The sequence below is a fragment of the Mesitornis unicolor genome, unplaced genomic scaffold (assembly GCF_000695765.1).
Source record: "Mesitornis unicolor isolate BGI_N332 unplaced genomic scaffold, ASM69576v1 scaffold8198, whole genome shotgun sequence".
In the NCBI taxonomy this organism is placed as follows: domain Eukaryota; kingdom Metazoa; phylum Chordata; class Aves; order Mesitornithiformes; family Mesitornithidae; genus Mesitornis; species Mesitornis unicolor.
The window spans coordinates 61,077-81,275 of record NW_010203913.1 but is presented as its reverse complement, the minus strand read 5'-3'; the positions used below and the strand labels follow the sequence as shown (position 1 = coordinate 81,275).

General features: G+C 38.1%; 1 protein-coding gene across 1 annotated transcript in view; it reads left to right on the top strand.

Annotated features, from left to right (window-relative positions):
• LNPEP (leucyl/cystinyl aminopeptidase) overlaps nt 1–20,199 on the top strand; it is a 35,107-nt gene that overhangs the window by 9,141 nt on the left and 5,767 nt on the right. The window contains 10 exon segments of the mRNA XM_010190891.1: nt 148–279; nt 2,189–2,309; nt 2,984–3,138; nt 3,458–3,571; nt 6,039–6,170; nt 8,958–9,089; nt 14,881–15,041; nt 17,656–17,744; nt 19,290–19,470; nt 20,196–20,199. The exon segment at nt 20,196–20,199 is cut by the window's right edge and continues 147 nt beyond it. Of these exon segments, the coding sequence (XP_010189193.1) occupies nt 148–279; nt 2,189–2,309; nt 2,984–3,138; nt 3,458–3,571; nt 6,039–6,170; nt 8,958–9,089; nt 14,881–15,041; nt 17,656–17,744; nt 19,290–19,470; nt 20,196–20,199 (1,221 nt within the window).

Sequence of the window (20,199 nt, the reverse complement as noted above, 5' to 3'; positions counted from 1 at the left end):
CTGAAACATAACCAAAATATAAAGACATTCTGCAACTTTGCTTATAAATTGTTCCTAGAGTAACGTAATTATTTGATATAATATTGATTCCTCGGTTGTCTTAGTGTTCCTTTGTCTATATTAGTAATCTTTTCCTTTCACCTACAGAAAGCCACTACTCCTGTGACAAATGGAATTGTTCAAGATGAGTTTTTTGTGAGTTTGAAGATGAGCACCTACCTAGTAGCCTTTGTTGTTGCAGACTTGAAAAACATCAGTAGGGAAACTAATGGAAGTCTGGTATGTCTGTTCCACTTTAAGTTCTCCCTCACTCCTCCCAAGCCAACAAGCCAAACAAAACAAAACAATACCCAAACCAACAAGCAAATTCTGTCTCTTTTATTTATTTTCTTGGTTTTATTATACACATCATAGGTAGTGGACAAAAGCCATATGCAATAGTTTGGACTGACTTCAGGGCTTATACCACATTGAGAGGACCTTTACAGCAAGGAACTCAGCATCTTTTTAACAGTGGAAATTTACAAAGTGTAAAATTCCTAAGAGCTTTCAGAGCTGGAAGCTTTAAACTTTTAGTTTTAGTGCTTCATCTGTGAGGAATTAATGTCCTGCAAACCAAGAGTTGTTCAGGTGATGTATGGAAACATTACAGTTCCCATGGAAGCCTGCATACTAGAGCTGCAAGTATGTTCTGTGTCTGCACAGATAACCTACCCAAGAAAACCCATGCCCTGCAGTAAATCACATTTTGGCTAACTTTAAAACTGCATTTAGTCACTTGAATACGATTATTTCATTGTGGAGTTTTTGGTTTTCGTAAGGTTCCAAAAATCAAGCAGTTGGTCCTGTTTGATCTTTGTCCTTCAGGGGAATATGGTCTGCAGAATCAGTGAGCAGTTCATACAATGTATGCAATGAAAGTAACTAAACTGAAGAAAAAACATGGTAATATTAGGAGACGCTCCCTAATCTTACTTTAGGATGTGCAGATGTTACAAGTAAGCAATAATTGTCATGACTCTTTAGCAGGAACTGCCCCTTTGTGGTCAAATGTTGGAAGTGCCAGTATCTATCTAGAAAGAGCTAGAGAGAATAGTGCTAGTAGCAGTGCAGGAGAAGAAACCCTCTCTTTAACCCAGTATACAGAAGTAAAGATACTAGTCAACAGGCTTTGATTCTGACTTGGTCAAGTATTTCTAATTATAGCTGAATAGGACAAACTGTTTGGTCTAACCTCTAAAGTTAGACCACTCCTTGTTTATTTGTTTGGGTTTTTTGTGTGGTTTTTTTTGTCGTCGTTGTTCATTGTGGCTACTATTCAGGTCTGTATTTGAACTATATTCTGGTAAAACCATATAGCTAGTTCCATACCATCAGAAAATTGATCAGTATGTTAAACATTTCATGTTTGCAGAGAGCCTGAAACAGCTATCTATGTGGTATGCTTTACTTTGTTCATAGTAGTGAGACTAATTTGCATGGATTGTCAGTGCTTCAGAAGCATTTTATGGCAGAGGCATGTAGGAGAAAAGAAAAAGACTGAGTGATGTATTCTGACTAAGGAAAGTGGATCTTAGCTGTGCTTCTTCATTCTGACCACCAAGCAAGATTTGGCCAAGCTCAGGAAGTCCAGCAGACCTTTAGAAAGCACTAAAACCAAGTAATCTAGCAATGTGTAAGAGTACTTGCCAGCTTAAAGGGAGAAAGCGTAAGAATGGTCATACCAAGTAAGGCCAGAGTCTAGCTGGTTGAGTTGACCTGTTGCCAACCCTAAAGAGGTTTAATTTCTTGCAGATTATACTGGTAGTGTAAACTACCAGTTTTAATTGAGGTGATTTACCAGATTAATTGAGGTGATCAAGAAGGGTCACTTAATAACTCATGAGGGAGTAAACAAGGAAATTGATCCATTTCTGTTCATGTAGACTCTTCTTGAACACCTTCCGTAAAGGTGTCAGCCTTGAATTGTTCTTGCATACACATTGGTCAATTAGTCTGTCTGTATTTTGACTTGTGAATAAGCTCTAGTGAAAAAATTAACTCTTTACTGACAGCTTCATAGCCTGTGTTTGTAACTTGTGTGTACTTCCAAAACTATGTCCTATCCCAGGAACTTCTGCTAGCTCGTCTTTCACTTCTAAAGCTTTTGTATTTACACATTTCAAAATCTTTTCTCTGTTTGGACTAGGTATCTGTCTATGCCGTACCACAGCATCTAAACCAAGTTGGGTATGCCCTAAACACAGCAGTGAAACTTCTGGAATTTTATGAAAAATACTTTTTCATAAACTACCCTCTTGAAAAATTAGGTAAGTTCTTTTGAACTTTTATTTTAAACAGAAGAAGAAACCCTAATCAATTCTGAGAAACACAGGGGAACTTTTGTTCTGAAAAGGTGTGCTTTAGAAAAAAAAAAAGATAAAACATCTGTGAAATAAGGTTCCCCCAAATTATTAAAAAACTTCATTAAATATTTGACTGAGTACGAGTATTAAGTGATTCCCAAACTTGAAAATTTTTGTAAGCTTTTGACACCAGTTTGCTTGTACTTGTACATAACATCAAAGAAATGATTCAGTGTAAATTAAAGGTGGTGTGCCTTGGTAGGAAGATACAGAACTCTCAAGTTGTGAACCATGTTCACCAGCGTGAAATCTGCAGCCTGACTTCTCTTCATCTATTAGTTTGACTGGAAGGATAATGAAATGCAGTCTTGTAAGACATTACGTTCAGTAGAGGCAGCCTCATTTCCTCATTACTTGGGTGCATACAGACAGTATCTGTGTAGTGCTTTAAGTTGTTTGTGTATGAGAAACATGGCTATGATTCTATGGGACTTCTGTGCTTCACATGTGAGCACATGTCCACACCACAGGAATTAAATAATGAGTTTTTTAGGGATTATGTACTAGAACTAGTAGACCTGAAATACAGAATTGCTTTAACTAGCAGTTTTCAAAAGCTTCTTTCAAATCTTTTTCAGATCTGGTAGCAATTCCTGATTTTCAAGCTGGTGCAATGGAAAACTGGGGCTTGATCACCTTCCGAGAAACAACACTCTTGTTTGACAGTAATACTTCTTCAGTGAGGGATAAAAAGTTAATAACTGCAGTAATAGCACATGAGCTTGCTCATCAGGTACTAGATTGGGGAGGCCATTGTATAAATGTGGTGGGTTCCTTTTTAATTTATTTTTTGAAAGCAGTTCTGTCCTTAAATTCACACCTGGCCTCACTGTGACCAGGTTGTGCTTTGTATGTGGTCAGCATATCTGCAGATGTATTTTCTCCAGTACAACAGGCAGAGCGCTACTCAGTCATGATGTTCATGCAAAATTATTCCTATGGTTTTGGCTGAAGTTGATTTTGACACAAGATAAATCTGAGGATGGATGGAGTGTTACTATACTGATTTGATTTTGTTTCTGAAAAAAGAATGATGTTTTGGTCTTTCATAGTGGTTTGGCAATCTAGTTACTATGGAATGGTGGAACGATCTCTGGCTGAATGAGGGATTTGCCACTTTCATGGAGTACTTTGCCATGGAGGAGATTTTTCCAGAATTACATTCAGTAAGTACTTTCTGTCACTTACTGTACCTTTGCTAAGATCTGTTTTTTTAATGCTGACCATAAAGGACTAATACTTACAAACATATATTGAAATTCCCTTTGGGCAATGTGAAGATTATACTATAACTCCTCTGCTTTGACACTTTCATTATATTTGAAATGGTTTTAGGGGGGACTTTGGGGAGAAAATTTTTTTGGGGGGGTGGAATTTTCTTTATTTTTGTGGTAGGCTACATGCAGTCTTAGTGTTTTGTGTAGGTTAATAGTTCTGTGCAAAATAGCAGATGTTAAAAGGTGTAGGTGTCTCTGTATCAAATTATAACTTACAATCTTTATACAGAAAATCCAGGCATGTTGTCCAAGTTGGTCTGTCTGTACTTTTCCTACTAGACTTAGGAAGCACCAGAACTGTAGGTTACTAAGTGTACCTGGAGTAACTTGTGTCTTTCCATCATTATAGTACTTGCTTGTGTCTGAATCAGTTTGAGTTTCACAAATCAGGAGACTTGGTATAAAGTATCATATAGAATAATAGAATAATTATTTTGGAAAATACCTTTAAGATCATTGAGTCCAACCATAAACTATTCACAGCTGAACCATGTCTCTAAGCACCTCATCTGCTCATCTTTTAAATGCCACCAGAGATGGTGACTCAACCTCTTCCCTGGACAGCCTGTTCCAATGCCTGATAACCCTTTCAATGAAGAGATTTTTCCTGATATCCAATCTAAACCTCCCCTGGCACAACTTGAGCCCGTTTCCTCTTGTTCTATCACTTGTTAATTGGGAGAAGAGATTAATTCCTCCTTGCTACAACCTCCTTTCAGGTAGTTGTAGAGGGTGATAGAGTTTCCCCTCAGCCTCCTCTTCTCCAACCTCAGTCCCTCAGCTTTTCCTCATAAGACTTGTACTCGAGACCCCTCACCAGCTTTCCACCCAATGGATTCTGATAGCATTGACTTACACTAATAGTGCAAAGCACTGCTCCCACAGGCATGTCTGTTTACACAGCTGACTGAAGGGTAGAATCTTTTTGATACAGTGACCTAATGATCATTTGAAAACTCACTCAGGTACTAACTGACTTAGCTTCTCAGACTCTCAAAAATATGAAGGATTCAAACTTGATCTTTACTCTCCAAGGGAAGGATACCAGCTACTGCTGTAAAGTGTCCCTGTCACTGAATGCAGGCAGAGAAACAAATATTAGTGGAACTAAATTGAGAGGCCAATGGAGAGACTAATTTTGTATCCTGGGTAAAAGCTCTGGAATTAGCTTCCAGAAGTATTTATGTGATTTGCATTAGCCATGACATTAAAAACCTGATGTGCACTGCTACCTGCTTGCTGGATTGTGGTGTTCTTAGCATTCTGACTAAATGTGACTTTTGAGTTCTTAATTCATCCTTGTTACTGCGTTAAGAAACTTGGGTTGCTAACTTCATTCAGTAGAATTCTGTCTTGGAGCTGGGTGTTTAAAGTTTTCATTTGGTCTAGCTTGGTTATTGAGTTTGATGTCCACTGAATGTATGTTTATATAGCCGTTCAGCTTGTTGGATGCATATGTGGTGAGAAATAGACACAAAACTAGTCTAAAGTTTTAACAAAGGCACTTCCAGCACTTGTATACTTTATTGTGAAAGGTGTCTGACAAGGTGCCTTCATCAACATCTCATTTCACCACTTGATGGTGCCATAATGTGTTTTGGTAAAAATAAAAGAAACCATTGTAAAGAATAGCTTTAAAATTTTAAACCTTAAAGGGTATCTTTATGGTATAACACACAGGTCTTACCTTTTAATTTTTGTTGTAACCCTCTACTGTATAGAGGAAACTGTGTAGAGGATTGTTTGCTCAAGTCTCAATGGAATGAAATGGACAAATACCAGAACAATTAGCTTCTTTCTGTGTTTGGGGTTCCCTCATTCTGGTAACAATGTATTAAATTCAAATGTTGTCATTCGAGAGGAAAAGAAGGAAGATACTTTGGTACTAGGATCACTAGATAAGGCGATGTTACGTTCACACAAATACAACTGTAGTGAGTAATTTCCCTAGATTTTATGCTTGCTTAAAGGATACTGAAGAAGTCATGTTTTTGTATCCCTTGCTTCCTGTAAATGAACTGAAAACATTGATGAGCCAAATGTGAAACTGGGCACATATTTACTTAGTAGATACGTTTATTTTCTCTAGTGCCAACGGTGCATTTACCTGAGAACAGGGCCTTAAGGATCTGCATAATGATGTAAACTTAAGGGTGAGATTCTACTGCTAAAATATGGTGGAGAAAGAGTAGATTTTACAAAGGCTACCCTGACAATTCTTTTGCTACCTCCATTGGCAGGAAGGCAAGCAATGGCACGTTAGACCAACAGATGAGAAAATCAGAGACAACTTTTACTGTTCTGTTTACCATGTATATTCTAGCTTCTCAGGCACTTATAAATGTTTCTCTTATAGGATGAAGATTTCCTTAATTTAATTTTCAAGGCTATGATGAAAGATTCCTTGAATTCTTCACGACCAGTCTCTTCTGCTGTTCAATCTTCAGAGCAAATTGAAGAAATGTTTGATGCACTTTCTTATATCAAGGTAACTTTAAAAATATTTGGAAATATTTCAAAAGTGATATTAGCTATTGAAAACTTGAATGTAAGTAAGTGAGTAAGTAGGCATATACTGGTAGTTGTTTGTGGGTAATTTACACCTAGCACAAACAATGCAGGATCTCTCAGTGGTGGTTCTGAGCATCTACACAGCTTTTAATTACAAAAAGTTTATGTATGTATATTTGTGTCCTTACTTAACATCCTTCTGCTTGGTGCATGCTTCAGCACAAAGTAAAATACTCATTAAGAGGGGACCCAGTAGGCGAAACAGAATATCCAGTCAGACATATATTCTTTTTCTGATAGCAGACTGTAACAAGTGCTTAATGGAAAAAAAAAGACACTTATTGAAGCAATTACTCCTTTTTATACTCTCTCTGCTTTTAAAAACCACTATTTTAGAGACTCTGTAGGCTGGAGGGTTGTATCTGGATTATAAAATCATTTCACTGCATATCCTGCTTGTCTGCAACTTGACTGTTTCTACAGTCTAGTGAGGGCTGTGTATGAGGTTTAACTTTGTAAAGCTTCACAGTGCTTCACTTGAAAATGTATGAGAGAACAAATACCTGTATTTGCCAATTTTTTACTCAAATTGCCTCAGATTTTAGATACTGTGTCCCATGATTTTGGTAGTACTGGAGGAAAACCTTTTACATCTTTTGAATTAGCTGTAATTTTTCCTCCCACCATTTGTGTATACTTGTACTTTCATTAATAAGAAGCCATGCAGACAGCTAGTGCTTACTAGAAAACAGTAAAATACTGCATCTTCCTCTGCCCGGCGGAATGCAGTTCCCACAGCTGTTTTCATTTGTTTCCTGTGATTTCTTTCTGCAAGTCTCAGCTGGTCAACACATGTTGTCTAGTATCCTGGAGTAGTCTGAGATGTCAAATGGACCTACAGTAGTGACATGCTTCTTGTTATTTTGGTCTCCATTTTCTGAATTACAAGCACAGAGATGTGTGATTTTCAGCTTCCCTTGGTTGTGAAGTGGATTTGGTTATTCTTCCTGAAATGTATATCAAAATACATGGCTGTTGTTTCACACTTCAGAGTTGCTGTCTCAAGTAATTCCCTTTATGGTGAGCTTCTGGAAATTTATCATCCACAGTCATGTCTGAAGTCAACTAACTTCAGAGATGACAATTCTGTCACTCTTTGCCTCATGAAAATTCTATATAATTTTAATGGAAATATTCCATAAGTGATTGGGATGGAGTTTCAGTCCATTAGTAAATTGCTATATTTGGGGAATTACTTTGTTACATTATTGCTACTAATAAATATATGCACCTTCTGAATAGAAATGTAGCAACCTACACCTTTGAGTTTAGGAGCTAACCAAGGAAAGTGTTACCCTTGCATTGTCAGAAACAGGTTTTTCACAGCTGCTTTCTATGTAGCAGAGGCTTTCATTGCATAGCTCTTCATTCATGCATGTAGCCTTTGTATTCCACTACTCTTGGCCCTTTACCATATCTTTGTTTTACTATACTTGCAACTGACACAGATTAGTAAATGGCCTCTACATTTTACTGTCTGGAATAGGAATTGTTGTACAAAATTATTTTTTTCCTGGTTCTTTTGCAGACTGTCAGTCAATCTAACACTCAGGGGTGGGACAGCAATCCATGACCAACAAATGTTTGGGAGGGAAGATATGTAAGAAAAACAAAGTAGTAGTGCTATAGGTTAAGTATGGATATATGCAAGAGAGAAATTTTGACAGTATTATTATAAATTATAGTAAGAAGTATTCTTGTAGTTTCATAAATAATTGGATTACCAAGGCTTCAGTTTCAGTCAGGATGTTACTTAAATTCCAAAACTTTAATTTGGAATTGGTAAGGATCATACATGCTCTCATTAAAATCTTCTTATTTCTTAATAATTTCTTTAATTGTCTTAAAATCTTACTTTTCTTAATAATTTGTCAGAAATAGTACCAAAAACATAAAGTGCACCTTTAAATTTCTCATGATCTGTGATGGCTCATCTACATCCAATTGTACCATTTGCAAGTAGGACAATTTATACGTTAGTGGCTGTGACATAGAAGCATTTCTATGGAATGAAAATGGCTTTCATACATGTCAAAAAAAGAAGCAAAACCCAACAACTTTCTGTCTACACATTTGTGGCCACTTTGATACTAGAACTACTCAGTTACTGTTTTTTTGACCAAAAACATGGCTGTATTTAAACACTGTCAAAACACACTTGTTGTTCTACAGTCAATTCCAGCCTTAGTAGTATATCTCATCTTTTCCCTATAATTTTAGGTTTTTTGTATAACTGCAAGTCATATGACTGTTAAACACTGTCCCACAAGTTCTATGCTTATAGAAGAGAATTGCTAATGAAATATGGCAACCAGCAGAGTTATCAGTAAGAAATCAATATTTTTGAGATGAAGTTATGTGGAAAAAGGGTCAGGCTCTATTAGCCTGTTTTGTAACTGTATTTTGAGCCCTTGAAATATTAAAAAATACTTACTTTCAAAGCAACTGGGAAAAAATTCAAGTTGTATTAGCCTTTTCTGTATTTGAAGTTTATGAGGGGTTTTTTGTTTTTATTTGTTTGTTTGTTTTTAATATTTTCCAAGACAACTGAGTGTTATGGTAATTATCAAACTATATCACTTAGGATAAAATCTGCCAGCTTCTGAGTTATTCTTGTACTGTGAAAGAGCTATAATATGCATATGCTTCAACAAGTTCTATAAGTTTAATTTACCAATTATTTTTCTTCTTTTTCTCACTAAAGGGGGCTTCACTTCTTCTGATGCTGAAGCACTATCTCACTAAGGATGTTTTCCAGGCTGGCATAGAAATATATTTGCATAGTCACAGCTATAGATCTGCCCGGAGTGATGACTTGTGGGACAGCATGAATGAGGTATCCATCTTTGATATGTAGTTCCTGTTTTTTCACTTCTCTGAGTTGTTGTAAATTTTGATTTATTTCTGTGTTTATGAAAGAAATAGGATAATGCATTGCAGGTAAATACTCTGAAGTTCTTGCCTATTGTAGTCCAAAGTTCTGTCATATAGATCTGTGTCACGGAAACACACCAGAACAACTCCACACAAATTATGAACTGAAGCAAACTTTAATTTGCAACTGAAACTAAACAGCTGAAACCCAACAAGACAACAGGGTAACCAAAAGCAACGCTCCAATGACATTTACCAAATTAGGGATTTATTGTGCCAGTTAGGAATGTTATTACTGCACAACACAGAAGAAGGATGGTATCACAGTGCACACACACTCACTCACAAAGGGAACCTCTCACTCAAGGGCACACAGAACTGCGTGCCAGAAGGGTGCAAGGGCTCACTCAAGGACATCCAGAAAATCACTCACTGGAAGGAGGGTAAGGGCACTCAGTCTCAAGTCTAAGGGGAGGGCTTCTGATTACAGACCGTTCCAAGGAGAACCTCTCAAAGGGGGTTTCCAGCAGATGTCCCATTTTAAAACCTAGTCAGATCTGAACTGTGGTCAAATATGGTTGCGTTCCAGAAGCTTCTCTGGACCAACGCACTCCATTGGCTGGGGACCCTGTCTGTTAACCACAAGTTTCCCCGTTCTTGTTCCTACCACTGAGAGAAGGGGTGTGCATGCTGGTTGACCGGCAGCCACAGAGTGCTGCCAGAGTCTGGGAAATAAAGGAACAAAAGGGCTGGCATGTGAGTGTGCGCGCACATGCATGTGTCTGTGCCCCAGCCCCTGCCACAGTATGGAGATTCCTGTAGTTTCTAGGACTCCATTGAGTATCGTCCCAAAAAACCACTGAAAGAGGGTATGCACTACCATGTGATCATGTCAATTTGTATATACCTTCTCTAGAGTTACAGTGGTACTAGATCAGAGCCCCATCAAGCCTGACCTTGAATATCTCCAGGTATGAGGCCTCCACCACTTCTCTCAGCAACCTGTTCCAGTAATCTATCACCCTCATAGTGAAGAACTTTTTCCTAATATCCAACCTAAGTCTACCCTATTCTAGTTTAAAACCATTACCCCTCGTCCTATTGCTACGTGCACTAGTGAACAACTCTTCCCCAGATTTCTTATAGGCACCTTTCAAGTATTGGAAAGTCTCTATAAGGTTTCCCCTGGAGCCTTCTCTTCTCCAGGCTGAACAACCCCAACTCTTTGAGCCTATCTTCGTAGGAGAGGTGTTCCAGCCCTTTGATCATCTTGGTGGCCCTCCTCTGGATCTGCTCCAGCACTTCAGTGTCCTTTTTGTGTTGGGGACTCCAAAGCTGGACACAGTGCTCCAGGTGAGGTCTCACCAGAGCAGAGTAGAGGGGCAGAATCACCTCCCTCACCCTGCTGGCCACACTTCTTTTGATGCAGCCCAGGATGCGGTTGGCCTTCTGGGCTGCAGATGCACATCGATGGCTCATGTCCAGCTTCTCATCCACCAGTACTCCCAAGTCCTTTTCCTCAGGGCTGCTTTCCAGCACATCATCTCCTAGGTTGTATTGTTAATGAGGATTGTCCTGACCCAGGTGCAGGACCTTGCACTTGGCCTTGTTGAACCTCATGAGTTTCACCCAGGCCCACTTCTCCAGCTTGTCCAGGTCCCTCTGGATGGCATCCCTTCCCTCTGGCACATTAAAAACTATTAAAAGTAGTTATTACAAATACAGGACAAAACTTTACTTACAAGTAGTAGCTGAATTCAACTACTGTTTCTTGAGATACTGTCTACCAGTATAACTTTGTTTCAATGGTAGCTTCTGTTTTAACAAGCAGTGCTGGAATTGTAGGAAAACAGACCGTAGGGACCAATTTAGTCCCAAGAGCTCTCAAATTGCAAGGCAGGCATAAGGCTATGTCTGATTAAAGTGAGTGCAAAGGAGGAGAAAGGGCATGAGAAAGCTACGGCAAAAGATAGCAAGCCTGTGGGAGCTGAGAGCAGGGGCAAGAGGACACATGTGAAGGATCTGGGAGAGAGTGAGGATGAGACTGCATGTGTGTGAGAGAGAGCACGAGGATGCAAGAGTGAGAGTGATGCCAACAAGGTAGAGCTGCTGAGTATCCCAAGGCACTGTCAGGGCAGTGATACAATGCAAAGGAACCGATTTCCCTGTGAGTGTGTGTACTGCATACTATGTATTAAAGTCTCTGAAATACATGTGAGGTTCCCTCACTGAAGCTGAGTGATAGGCAGGATACTAACTTAATGTTTAGTTTTGGTTCTTGGCACCTACCTTGTGATAGTTGAATTTCTGCAGAACTGGAGATGCTCTTAGTTACTGTCATCTGTCACAGGTGACTGTAACTTTGTGTAGTCATACGCAATCACTAGTTTGTCAGCTAGTGATAGATTATTATTGATAGCAGGCTGTGACTCTTTCATGATAGAGAACTCTTCTGGTTTGTACAGTCATTTTTACAGTGCAAAATAGACTTCCCTCTCCTTAACCTCTGCAAAATGCAGCCTCCTGACCAACCATCTTTAGTCATGCACACATAGAGAACATACTACAGGAAGATTGTAGTATCCACATAGAGTGGCTAGGGACACCACACAGATGCCTCTCGTTTAACTAAAGTGAGGGCTTAATTGTTACTAGATGCAGGTACTAACTGTTACTAAAGCATAGGAAAAGAGTAATTCTCAAAACTTTAGATTACTTGGTCTGTTTCCCTGACTCAGAAAAGAACTTTTTAATTATAAACCTACTGTTTGCCCAAGGGGCAAGTTGAGCTTTTCTGCAAACTCAGCAGACCTCTTTCTCCAGTCTTTTAGAACCTCAGTTGTCATTTTTAAGTGACAAAAGTAATTTTTAGCCATTCTGGGCTTGCTTTGGACACCTATATTAGTATTGTTAACTGGGTAACATCCAACCAACTTAGTAATATCTAACATCAGATCTCTGTGTGTATTTGCTATTCTAATAAGAAACAACCCTTTGTATTTGGTGCTAAGTTCATAATTACCGAAGTCGTCCTGACACCAGGTATTTAATAGCATTATCTGCCAGAAGTTGCTCTTCTGTGTGGAGGAACTCAAAAACTGATTCTTTAGATGTTTTCTAATGCTGTTTACAATGTTTGCCTTTTCCTCTGTATCCATTTCTGGCTGCACCTCATTTTGTACCTAACTCTTCACTTCGTTTTGTGGTTTTTCTGCATGTAAATGTTAATGTTGTTAATTTTGTATTTTCTGATAGCTTGCACTTTTCATACACTTTCATGTTTCCTTTTTTCAAATACTCATGATTCAGCTGGACTGGTCTGGTATTGCAATGAGTTAGTTTACATTTGGGCTTTTATTATTTTACTTCCCCAAGAAAGTACCAAATTTTCTGCACTACTTTCTTTCCACTTATTTTTACCTATTGCCTCTCTGAATTTACTGAAATGTGCTGTCCTTGTGTCCACCTTTCTGTGTTTTAATATTCTTTTTGTCTTAATATTTTTCTTTTTGTATCTTGAATTCTTAGATTCTCTTGCTTTCTGATGGTGTTTCACCTTCAAATTTTCAACCAAATTCTGTTGGTTAACAGTCAAATCTACACAGGCTGTATCTCTCTTTTCTCTGCCCTTGGTATCAAGAGTTCATCCATTCTATGAACTTTATGGGAAGTCTTTCTCAATAATATTTTCCCCCAGTAGGTTTCTGAATAATTAAAACTATATGAACCAGATGAGCCTGAGTAGTTCACACAAAAGATTGTGTACCTACCTGATCTTTGAGCTGACTGGTACCATTACTCTTGGACTTTAGCCAGTGCGCATATCTGTTAAAAGTTTCTTTCAAAGTTTTATTTTCATAATACAAGAGGCCATATCTCTGTCTGGATTTCTTGATTCTTCTCCTTTTTAAATATGAACTATTTCACTTGAGTCTCCCTTATAACAATTAAATCATTAGTATTGTTGTATTTTATATCACTTATATTTATGGTAACTTTAAAAACAAATCTATGATAGTCAGACAGACTGTTTTTCCTGCTCCCATTAAGTATGCCTAGGCTGATTGTATTTGAAAATTCCAACCATAAAAGTAGCCTTTTCTTTGGCATAAATTTTTGCTGTTCACACAGCAAAATGCACAACCATTTCTTAAGTCTCAACCTTCTATGTGGAAAAGCTAAAATCATATTTGGAGTGAAGATGAGAAAACTGCATGTGAATTAAATGAAAAATCTGTAACAGAGGAAGAAAACTTTTTGTTTACCTTGCCTAGAGGGAAGAAGGCTGGAGTAGTTTTTATGTATTGCTTTTTTGGAGTTAGGAGCTGCTATTCAAAGAAGATAAGTCAATGAAATCAATTAACGTCAATAAAATTTTTGCTATGATGAATCTGTGATTTCTAATAAATTCTGTAATTTCTAATAAATTGGTTTAATTTTAGGTGGTTGGGGAGGGTTCTATTTTGGATTAGAATAATTTAAGTGGAGCAAATCTCAGATTTACTCATGTCTTTGAACAGGTTAGACACAAGTCTTTCTGCTAGTCTTTAGGTGGCTGACAATGTTAATGCAGGAAGACTGAGAAGCAAAACAGGCAAGTTGGCAAGGTGCAGGTATTAGACTTAATTAGTTTCCTGATCTCTTAACATTCTTCTCGTCTTGGATTTGACCATTTTTTGGGTTGTTTGTCTGGTTTGTTTTTTTTTTTCTATTTTGTGGCTGGCTGGCATTGATCTTAGAGATTTCTTGGTGGTTTCAAAGTGTAACAGGAAGGAAAGGAAAAAAATGTGGCAAAAGAAAGTGAGAGTATGCGTTCAACACATTATGGGCAATTTATGAAGGTGTAGCATAACATAACATTGCAGTGACTGACAGCTTCTGGAGGAAGAGAATTTAGCTAAGAGTGGGTTTTGGGAGTAAGCAAAAAGTTAAAAAAAATGGTTTTTTTAAGAGAGAACAGTGGGCAGTAAGTTGCTGATGAGGTAAACTAGAGAAAGAGGTAATATATGTTGGTAAAAGTTAAATATCACTTGCATAATGATATATTAATTTCCTTAGATTCCCGATTGCTCAACTTAAAACATATTTTCGTAACTTAGGAAACCTATTGTCTTTTATAGGTTGGATTATCATCTCTGCTAATATAGAGGCAGTGATATGTAGACATTATAAAGTACTTGTCCTTCAATGGGGATGTTGTAGTACAAACAGTTCCTGAAAGACTAGAAGAGGTTGGAGGTTAAGCTATGTAAAGGCTGGTAAGTAGGAGGAAAAAAACCCAACAAACCAAACCAACAGTGCTTAATATAAACAATATGTTGTTTGTGTTGTACAATCACCATTGCTTTAATTCAGTTTCTAATATTCATTTCAGAATTAGAAGAAGGTCTTTAACCTGAAACAGCCGCATGTATCAGAATCCCAATAAGGAAAGAGAAAGGGTAGGGCGCAGCTTGGTAGTTTACCATAACGTTCTTTTCTGTAACATTCTCCTCTCCATTTTCATGACGTACCAGTTCAGCCTACCTGATGTTTCCAATTTGTCTTTCCACTGCTTGGCTAGGATTCCTTCAATTTAAGAAAATAAAATCCACCTTGCTCCCCTTAATTGTTGCTTAAGAAATTTACATGCTCAGTGTCAGAGTGATTGTTTACAGATGCAGAACCATGCTACTACTGACTCGATGAGGAGGAAGGTTTAAAAATGTTCTCAATATGCCATTTTCTTGTTATGTTATCATTGTTTTTTGCAGATTACCAATGGAACACTAGATGTAAAAAAGTTGATGAAAACTTGGATTCTGCATAAAGGATTTCCTTTAGTCACTGTTACCCGAAAGGGAAAGATTATTTCTGTACAACAAGAGAAATTTTTGCCTCATGTGGAACCAGAAAATTGGACATCAGATGCAAGGTTACTGCCTTCTTAATACTTTTTATCCATTATTACCTACCTGCAGATATCTTTCTTGAATCTTCTTCGTTTTTCTCACTGTTATTCAGAGATTCCAGTATTTTCTTTGAAGGCAGGTAGTAATAGAGAATTTGACACAGAAAGTAACACATCTAATATCTTCCTCAAGATCCATGTCTATTTCCACTGAATTGACTAGTAAAAATCTGTGGCATCATTCGTAACCTAAGTTACTTATTTGCATCCTTTCCTGAAGCTCTTAAGCTTGAGATGACGAATTGTGGTAAATATCAGACTGAATCTTTCAGGTTTTTTTAATAACAAAACATAGAGCTCACAGGTAAAATTTTATTTTAATTTCAGAAAGTTTTGTGTGGTTGATGAGAATCTGTACAAAGGCAGGTTGCAGAAGTTTGCAGAAGTTACAGATGCGTATGTCTTACTTTAAAGCCTCTGCTCCTTCCTTCCAAAATTCAGTGTACATCTTGGGTTTTGTTAGAGGAAAGTAGAGATGCTATAGAATCAAAGCTTTCTTGGCTTAAAAATTTTAAGATGGCCCTAATGCTTGACAGCAAATGGCGGAATAGATAAGAAAGGTGATATCCATTGTACCAATAACTAAAAGGGAGTACATATGCAGATGCTGGAGAAGGAAAGATGATGCAGTTGCTAATTATAAAAATGAACTTAGTGCAAATATGTCTTATAGTATGAACCTTACAGTATTTTGTAACAAATCAAAATATGTAGGTTTGAATCCTTTTGAGATTTTGATGGTTTTATTCAGTAGTCTGAAGTCTTAACAGGAACAGAGTCCTTTGCATCATCTTTCAGAACCAGGCCTGTGAAATGCATTTGTCTCTTGAAATGTTGGAAGTTACAAGGCTTTGCTTTGTTTTTGTTATGTGGGGGAAGGAAAGTGATGTGTAATTGAAAGTTAAAGGAAGAAGGGAAGGATTGTTAGGCTTAATTATTCTTCTGTTTAGTCAATGTCAATTTAGGGAGTGCATGAAAAGCTTTTGAAGAGCACTCTGTGTGAGTCATACACAGAAAGGGTCCCTGTCAAAATTGGAATGCATATGTGCAATTGTTGCATCTCCCTCAAAGTTGTGTTTTCTCTGAATAGTCAAGTCCTTATTATCATTATGAGCCACCTTAGCATTTATTCTTCCACCTCGCAGTTCAGTTCAGACAGTCTTTGTGGTATGCAATCAATTCTATTACCATGATTTGGAATTTGAGTCTTGTAGCTGAATCAACACAAGTTGTTTCTTTAAAAAAAATATAACTTGTAACATTTTGGGGAGACAGAACATTTGACTTTGGTGAAAATGTTACTGGCCAAATTTCTGATGCAGCCGGAGATTTACCTGTCCATGTGACTTTGGACAAGCTACTTAACATACTGGAACTGAGAGGGAAGCACTAGGAAATGTGTTGTCCTTCAGGGGTCCCTACTGGGACCAGTACTGTTTAGTCTCTTCATCAGTGACATAGTGGGATTGAGTGTCCTCTCAGCAAATTTGCACATGATGCCAGGATAAGTGGTGCAGTTTACATGCCTGAGGGATAGAGTGGCATTCTAAGTGACCTGGGCAAGCTCAAGAAGTGGGCCTGGGTGAACCTCATGAGGTTCAACAAGGCCAAGTGCAAGGTCTTGCACCTGGGCTGGGTCAATCCCCAGTATCAATACAAACTGGGGGATGGAAAGATTTAGAGCAGCCTTGAGATGAAGGTCTTGAGGGTACTGGTGGATGAAAAGCTGGACATGAGCTGGCGATGTGTGTTCACAGCCCAGAAGGCCAACTTTATCTTGGGCTGCATCAAAAGAAGTGTGGCCAGCAGGGTGAGGGAGGTGATTCTGCCCCTCTACTCTGCTCTGGTGAGACCTCACCTGGAGTACTGCGTCCAGCTTTGGAGTCCTCAGGACAGGAAAGGCATGGACTTGCTGGAATGGGTCTAGAGGTGGGCCACAGAAATGATCAGAGGAATGCAGCACCTCTCCTGTGAGGACAGGCTGAGGGAGCTGGAGTTTTTTAGCCTGGAGAAGAGAAGGCTGTGGGGAGACCTTGTTGTGGTCTTTCAATACTTAAAGGAAATATGATGATAGACTTTTTAGTATGGCCTGTAGCAATAGGACAAGGGGTAATGGTTTTAAACTAAGGGAGGGTAGATTCAGACTAGATACAAGGAAGACTTTTTTTACGACAAGAGTGGTGAAACACTGGAGCAGGTTGCCCAGAGAGGCTGGGGGTGGAAGCATTCAAGGTCAGGTTAAATGGACCTCATCTAGTTGCTCATTGCAGGGGGGTTGAACTGGATGACCTTTAAATGTCCCATCCAACCCAAACCATTCTATAATTCCATGATGCTCTGAAATTTTCCACTTCTCAACATGGTGAGAATAAAAAAATAATTGCTCTACATGCTGTACATGTATTCCTCTATTATAATCTGTTTATATGAATGAGATTTATATTTATTATTTTACACAGCATGCAGGGGTTCTACTACTACTAATGTATTAAGATGCTTAAATTAAAAAGAAACAAGCAAGTACCTCAAGACAAATAATATGTATATAATGTCGGTAAATATTTGCTTTCCTTTGCAGTTATCTGTGGCTTATTCCTCTCACCTACATAACTAGTAGCTGCAACTTTACCCGTTGTACTAATGCATATTTACTGGACCAAAAGTCAGGTACGTGACTCAAAACTTTGGTATGAGGTTACGTAATTGTTATAGATTACTGCTCTTTCTGAGCACACACTTGTGTAAGATGTGAAGATGAAGGTGTAAGTAGTAGAAAATAATTACAGAAATCTGGAGCCAAGCACTACTGATGGTGTTGTCATTGGAGAGCTCGTTCCCTAAAGTATTATATGTACAAGTAAATTGCAGAATCTGGGGCAGAAGCACAGTTTTGAAATGTGTAAAAGCCTGCATGCTTTTCATCCCAGTGCTTGCACAAAATCTCTCAAACTGCATGTCCTTTAGAGAGTGAATAATGGAAGAGTTTCTCAGCCAGTGTGTTGAAAGGTGAAGAAGTCACTTTACACTGAAATATTATTTATATTATTTAATGATATAAGAAAATATAGCATCTGGAACAGATACAGTTCTTAAGAATGCTGTTGTATTACTTGAAACCCTTAGATCTTTTCAAATGAACTCTACTTTGCTGCAGTGGCTAGTTTGAATCCTAAATAGCTAGCCTATGGTTTTTCTTCCTTACCAAGTGAGTCCTTACTATACACTTTTATGCAGTGTTCTGCTAAAATCACTTTGCCTGTCTCTCTTCACTGACATTGTAACTGAAATCGGAATAGAAAAACCTCTAAACACGAATGTAGCATTAAGAAGCAGGCATTCTTTATTTGATGTTGGGTGCAAAGGGCATTATTTATTCCATCCAAGCTCACACAACTACTGGCACTTTTCTTGGCATATTTATACACAAAAGGTTCAGGATTACATAATCCAAGTTACAATGATTGGTATCAGTTTAAATATAATTATAATACATTTAAATACCTGTTGAATCATTCTCTGCTCAAACTGCACTTGTGTCCAAGGGGTCTTTTGGTCATCTCTGGTGGTCCCTTGTGGTTCTGAAGAGGCACTCTTGCTGTCCTTTCCATGGACTCTGAGTCTTTCTCCCATACATGGTCTTCACTGGGCCCATAACTTTTCCTCAGCTTTCTTATCTTGGTCTCAAACCTGGTGTTCTGCTGGTTTATCTGTAGTCTTTCAGAATGGACGAGGATGTGTCTGTACTAGGATGTATCAGTATACAGTTACAAAAATCATGTCCTTGAGGCTTCTTGAGGCACCTTACAACATTTCCATCTACTTTATGCCGTTTCCATTTCTCAATTTCTCTATCCGATGTGTGTAACTACTCCATACACATGAAAGTGGCTACAGAGGAAGATGGGGTTGTTTGAAAGGAGGACGGAATAGAAGGAGAAAAATTACTGCACTAAGTAGTTAACTGCATAGTTACAACTTGGGGCAGATAGTGATATTGTTCATTCAATCAGACGTAGGAAGAAGAATGAAGAAGCACAACCTGGAATTTTGGAGTCTTATGGAACCTTTGTCCAGGCTATTTCTTCTTCATAGTAGGGGAGAACTAGCGGGTAGAAAAGGACTTACTGACCCTCTGGAACTAGTCTACTTCATAGATTTGGATTTGAACGAACAGTTGCTAAATGTTTGCTTCTGCTGCTGATTGTCCATTAGCTGTCATTGAACTTCCAGAAGAGGTGGAATGGGTAAAATTCAATGTCGACATGAATGGCTATTACATAGTGCACTATGCTGAAGACTGGAAAACGCTGATTGATCTTTTGAAAAAGGACCACACAGCTTTGAGTCCTAAAGACAGAGCCAATTTGATCAACAATATCTTCAACCTTGCAGGGTAAGACTTTTATATTGGAAAACATGATTTATATGTGTTTAAAGTTTTTTCCAAGTTAAAGAAGATCAGACTTAGATTCTGTAGGAAACTGCTTTAACAGTTTTATTTAATTCTCTGCCTATTGAAACTGTTCACCATTCACTACTATTTTTTAAATTATTTCACTGATGCTTCCATATTGGTGTTGGATGTTATCTCCCTGTTCTTTATAGCAGCATCTGTTTAGTTGCATCACAAATATCTTCCGTTTCTGGAAGACACTGTTTTCTTTGATGCCTGATAATCTGCCTAAAGGACTGTTTTTCTGTGTCTGTCAGAGTGCTCCATTTTAGAGAAGTAAGCTATTGCCTCTCAAATTTTTACTGGCTTCCTCTCATGTCTTTTACCATGGCCATCAGAGGAGGTGGGGCTGAACATTCTGGTTGGCGTCTTTGACAGGAAGCAGCCTTCCTTTATCTGAGTACCCTAATTAATGATCAATATTTTTGGACATCATTGTCATGCATCCTTACTTTCATTTTGTTAATTGAGGGCATGTTAGTGGCTATTGTTGCTATATTACTAATATTACAATATAAAAATCTCTACATAAAGCATGTCTTATGTTACTCCTCCTATTCACCTATCCCTCTGTTAATGTAATAGAGAGCATCACTTCTGATCTGGTTCCAGGGAGTGTATTTGTTCTTGAAGCCGTTTTAATGTTTGTGTTCATTGACCTCTAGTCTA